This window comes from Cryptomeria japonica, chromosome 6 (assembly GCF_030272615.1).
Source record: "Cryptomeria japonica chromosome 6, Sugi_1.0, whole genome shotgun sequence".
Taxonomy (NCBI): domain Eukaryota; kingdom Viridiplantae; phylum Streptophyta; class Pinopsida; order Cupressales; family Cupressaceae; genus Cryptomeria; species Cryptomeria japonica.
Genome location: NC_081410.1, coordinates 593,823,957 through 593,829,222, shown reverse-complemented (window position 1 = coordinate 593,829,222; position 5,266 = coordinate 593,823,957). Strand labels below are relative to the sequence as shown.

At 40.2% G+C, this 5,266-nt stretch overlaps 1 protein-coding gene across 1 annotated transcript; it reads right to left on the bottom strand.

Annotated features, from left to right (window-relative positions):
- Window positions 1-471: 471 nt before the first annotated feature.
- LOC131036248 (phospho-2-dehydro-3-deoxyheptonate aldolase 2, chloroplastic) lies at window positions 472-4,703 on the bottom strand. Its single transcript, XM_057968095.2, has 5 exons — window positions 3,569-4,703; window positions 2,162-2,439; window positions 1,750-2,026; window positions 1,101-1,346; window positions 472-964 (listed from the first exon to the last, which is right to left on the bottom strand). Exons 1-5 carry the CDS (start codon window positions 4,079-4,081, stop codon window positions 680-682), a joined length of 1,599 nt encoding a protein of 532 aa, XP_057824078.2. The 5' UTR covers window positions 4,082-4,703; the 3' UTR covers window positions 472-679.
- Window positions 4,704-5,266: the final 563 nt, after the last annotated feature.

The following is a 5,266-nucleotide window of genomic DNA, read 5'->3' as shown; positions in this document are numbered from 1 at the left end:
CTGGGCCATCAAGGGTTTGATTGAGGAAAACTTGACCTTCACAATTCAATAGATTCCTAATGGTGTTTCCTCTGCTAGTCCCTATGTATCATCAAACACCAAAGATTAGGGCAAGTGAAATTCATAGGCTTGTCTTGATCATTCCCATGGGTACATGTTCAATTCTAGGTGCTAGGTTCATTTCTCCGCTCATAGATTTGATATAGCCAAATTTTAAATACTTAGTTTAGATTTTGTCTTTTTGCTTCCAACATATCTAAGAAGTCATAATTCTGAGTTACAATTCAAAAACTATGATCAAAACAAGGAACAATTATCTATCAACCACTGAAATCATTAAGTGTTTCTATTTCTGTTTATTTCCATATTTCTCAATTTCTCAATTCTATCATATGTTTTGTCATTATTCTAAATTAAGAAGCCATTTATTTCTTTACACATGGAAACTACATCCATTTGACAATTCTTCAATAGAACCTACTACACACATGATTATCAAATTATGTTCACAGAATCAAGAGGAAAAAGTCTTACAACAGAGTTTGACTCTTAGATTGGGGTAACCCAAGTTAATCACCTTCTCTAGTTATTAGAAAGCAATGGGCAAAGTCTTCTTCTCCAAGTAAAAACCAACTTGGAAAACAGCACACAATATTGATTTTAATATTGGTACTAAAGCCTACACAGCAGCTAAACCTCTTGGTAAGCTTGAAGTTTGGAGGTCAGATTTTATCATTCTTCTTCTTCTAAGCCTTTCAGCTATGATGAAAGCAAGCTCTAGTGACTGTGAGGCATTCAGTCTTGGATCACAGTGAGTATGGTACCTTGATATGAGATCATCCATAGTTACCACTCTGGATCCACCAATGCATTCTGTCACATTTTGTCCTGTCATTTCCAAGTGGATGCCCCCAGCATGGCTACCTTCCTCTTCATGAACATCAAAGAAGGCCTTGAGCTCATCCTGGAAAAGAAAAACAAAATCCCATGAATAGAAACATTAAAGTCAGTGCACCATCTAAAATGTTTTTCCTAAAACACCAGAGCAGCAAGAATCTGAATATTTTGCTGGCATTGAGAAGACAAAAGCATGTCCTTACCCGAATAGCATCAAATGGTCGAGTCTTCAGTCCAGATGGTGCTTTAATTGTGTTCCCGTGCATGGGGTCACTGACCCAGGTCACAATCATGCCTGACTGGCGCACAGCTCTAATGAGATGGGGCAGCTTCTCTCTCAGTTTTTCGGCACCCATCCGAACAATTACTGTTAACCTCCCTGGTTTGTTTGTAGGGTTCAAGATCTCACAGGCTTTCACCAATTCTGCTGGGTCCATTTTATCACTAGCCTGTCAAGCAGAGATCCACATGTAAGCACGCCCCTAAATTAAATCTAGAGATTTGGCTAAATGCTACTGAACAGACACTCAATTAAATCTAGAGATTTGGCTAAATGCTACTGAACAAGCACTTAATTAAATTTGGAGACTTGGCTAAATGTTACTGAACTTGATTGCCTTTCTGTAAGATCAAATCTTGAAAATTAATGGTCAGAACCTTAAAACCCAATAGACTGAAATAACAGGTCCAAGTTAAGCTACAAAACCAGAGTTACTGCATCTGATAATTATAATCCAAGAATAAGCTACCAAGAAAATAGTGAGTGCAATTATAATACACAAAGGGCTATCCTTCTTGAGTGATTATAAAAACCCTATGGCAAACAACTTGCATTCCAGTCATGCAGGGTACCTTGAGACCCAGAGGATTGGCGACACCCCTCAAAAATTCCATATGCCCACCGTCAAGCTGCCGGGTGCGCTCTCCAATCCACAACATATGGGCAGAGCAATCATACCAGAGTCCACTGGTAGAATCCTCTCTGGTCATTGCTTGCTCAAATGGGAGTAGCAAGCACTCATGAGAAGTCCAGAAATCTGTGCTTTTCATTATTCGATGATCCACTGTAAGTCCACAAGCAGACATAAACCCAAGTGCTTCATCTACCCGGTGTGCAAGCTCCAAATACCTAAAAAAGTTTTAGGAAAAACACATTTAGCAAAAAAGAATTGAACACAACCGTAAATACATTGCGAGTCACCTTAGACAAAAAAAATATGTACATGCAAGCAGAGAGATCTTGGAGACCTAATGACAATCTTACTTTTCTCCCTGATCACTGTTAGAGGTGAAATCCAAATTCCACTGAATCACACGCTGCATTGCTGCATATCCACCAGTTGCAAATGCCCGAATAAGGTTCAGGGTTGCAGCAGATTGAGAATAGCCACGAACCATCCTTTGTGGATCAGGCTGTCGGGCTTTCAAATCAACAGCATCACTGTTAACGTTGTCACCACGGTAGCTTGGTAATTCCATACCATTCACAACTTCAAAATTCTCTGACCTTGGTTTTGCAAACTGCCCTGCCATACGCCCTACCTGAAATAGAGAAGCAACATTAATCAAACACGCTTTTCAATTATTGACGCACTAGTTCCTAAATTAAAAAATTCTCTGGCTTGGATAAAAGGTGAGCTTCCAAGTTGGTAGTAGCCTCAGTCAATCCAAGTCTCTCTGCTAATGCAACTGCTTCAACACGGGAACATCAACAGCAGGACTTAGTCCCAGGTCATCATCATGGCAATAACCCCACCTTACCATACCCATTTTCAGAGCTTGACCAACTGGATTTGATCAATAGATCAAGGACGTTTATGCCCTTCTCTCCACAATGGAAGGGAATCCTATGGGCTGAGACCTACAGGCCTTAAAATCCGTAAGTACATACAACCCATCTCCTTCAATTGAGTGCCTACTGCTAAAGCATCGTCCAGCTGCACAGCTAGCCACTCATTTTAGTTACACTATTAGGGATCAAATACAAAAATCAGGAAGTAGTCTGTAAGACCTATCTTGAAGGTAACCTGGAAATTTAAAGCAGAAAACCTTCCTCAAAAATACAGGAGATCGATCTACCAAGACATCAATGCAAATCTGAATTCTTCACTGTTTTGTGGCATGGGCGCTCTACTCTGTCATGGGGAATCTATAACCTGAAAAATGTTAACTTCCGAAGAGAAATATGAGGAAATCACCTTAGCAATGCAAACAGTAAAAGTTCAATAAAATGTTAACTTCCGAAGAGAAATACGAGGAAATCACCTTAGCAATGTAAACAGTAAAAGTTCAATAGTCTCGTCTCTGCATATCCTGCACTGGGTGTAGGCTGGTGATACATGCCTAAGTCATCCATCTGGCTTAGCATAGTAGGAAGCAAAGGGGATACTTATTAAAATAAGAATGATTACAAGTAAGAATGTCAAGTTTGGGACATCTCCTTGTAAAATAGCTAGACAGTTACATGCGGGCTGCATGGTGCTGGTTATGGGTTCCATCCGTGTAGATGGCAGTGGAGAAACTACCTTGCAACTCTTGAGCCTTGAGGCCCAACCTTTAGTGACTCTAGTACTATAACTCTACCAACTCATGTACTAGCAATACTGGCCATGAAAGGTTAAAAACAAACATGCAACTAAAAATGCCATGTTTGCTAAAGGAAAGTACTTACTTTGATTACAGGCATTTGGCCTCCAAACATGAGCACAACACCCATCTGCAGAAGAACCCTCAAGGTATCTCTTATATTGTTTGCATTGAATTCCTTGAAGCTCTCTGCACAATCCCCTCCTTGCAATAGAAAAGCTCTACCTAAAGCAGCCTCTCCGAGCCTCTCTTCCAGCTTCCTTGCCTCCCCTGCAAAAACTAGAGGAGGAAAGGTCTTCAACATCTCTACGACAGAGTCCAATTCTTGAGGATCTGGGTATTGAGGCATCTGAAGTGCTTTCTTGGACTTCCAACTGTCAGGTGACCACCCGCCATTCAGATTCCCCGGTGAGGATGGGGACATTTTAAGGTCAGGCGACTGCAATGCTTGCGCTTTGAGGACCCTCTTCTTCTTCCAGAGCATTGCCTCACCGAAAGGGTTCCTGCACAAATCATTTCCTTCAATTCTCCTTGGGAAGGCCTTCTGTAAGGGCAATGCAGAGCTTGCCACAGCCATTGGAGAAGCGGCAAGCGACATTGCAATGTGCACTCCCTCAAAATGTCCCAAAACAGGCTGAGAAGTGAATTGGGTTGATTGAGGTCCAGACGAATAGGCTCTCGATTATTAATAGAAAATGCCCAAATGGGTTGCTGGAAAATTTAAGAACACCCAAAAGGAGACCTTGTGCTGTTGGCTCCAGTGTGACCTCACATGCCAATATAGCATGTTATTTGGCTGTAATATTCAATAGAGTTTGCTCTTTGGGCCAGAAAAATCTCTTTCAACCATTCGTCTCATGCTCCTGCAATAATAGATGGGACCGACTTCTTGTCCCGCGAAGACAAATTGGCAAATAGGCATGCCTGCCTGATAAGAAGAAATCACTCAGATTTAGTAGATTTCCACTTGTTACAAACTTATAACCGACATCGACTGCACATGAGCACTGAACACGGGGAGACACTGAAAATGGCTTCAAAGGACTTTTTTGTTTGATATTATATCTTTTTTCAAATTTTTTTTCAATGGCTCGTCAGAAAAGAGAGGTATATACCTGGTTCAAAACAAAGGTGATATTATCAATTCCGAAGACTAAAGCTTGAATGATTAGTTTAGGGTGGGCGGGTGGTCCATTGCTGCTAATCATTTGCTCATGGCGGTCACAATAAATCAACTCCATTATTTTGAATAAAACAAACTCGTGTTTAATTTCTGCCTCTGGCCTTAAATGGTGATGCATGTTTGAGTGCACTTTAGTGGAAAGATGTCACAATGGGTCGTGAGAAAGAGAGGTATATACCTGGTTCAAAACAAAGGTGATATTATCAATTCCAAAGACTAAAGCTTGAATGATTAGTTTAGGGTGGGCGGGTGGTCCATTGCTGCTAATCATTTGCTCATGGCGGTCACAATAAATCAACTCCATTATTTTGAATAAACAAACTCGTGTTTAATTTCTGCCTCTGGCCTTAAATGGTGATGCATGTTTGAGTGCACTTTAGTGGTAAGATGTCACATCATGTCTTCTTCATCTTTTAATTTTGATAAATTAAATAGAAGGTTATATATTTTAGATATTTGTGTGGGGTTATTTATAAATTGGGTTTTTTTTTTAATATTGAATCAAAGTATAAAAATTATAAGGGAGGGCAGTCAATACGCTATTCAAAAAGAATAAACAATTATATTACACCAATCTAGTTAAGCAAGACAAAAGGTCAA

Excerpts from the sequence above, each read along its gene's own strand:
- LOC131036248 (XM_057968095.2), bottom strand. The coding sequence starts at position 4,081 with ATGTCGCTTGCCGCTTCTCCAATGGCTGTGGCAAGCTCTGCATTGCCC. Across the intron at positions 2,440-3,568 it reads GCCAAATGCCTGTAATCAAA|GTAGGGCGTATGGCAGGGCA; the intron begins GTAAGTACTTTC and ends TCTCTATTTCAG. Across the intron at positions 965-1,100 it reads GACCATTTGATGCTATTCGG|GATGAGCTCAAGGCCTTCTT; the intron begins GTAAGGACATGC and ends TTTCTTTTCCAG.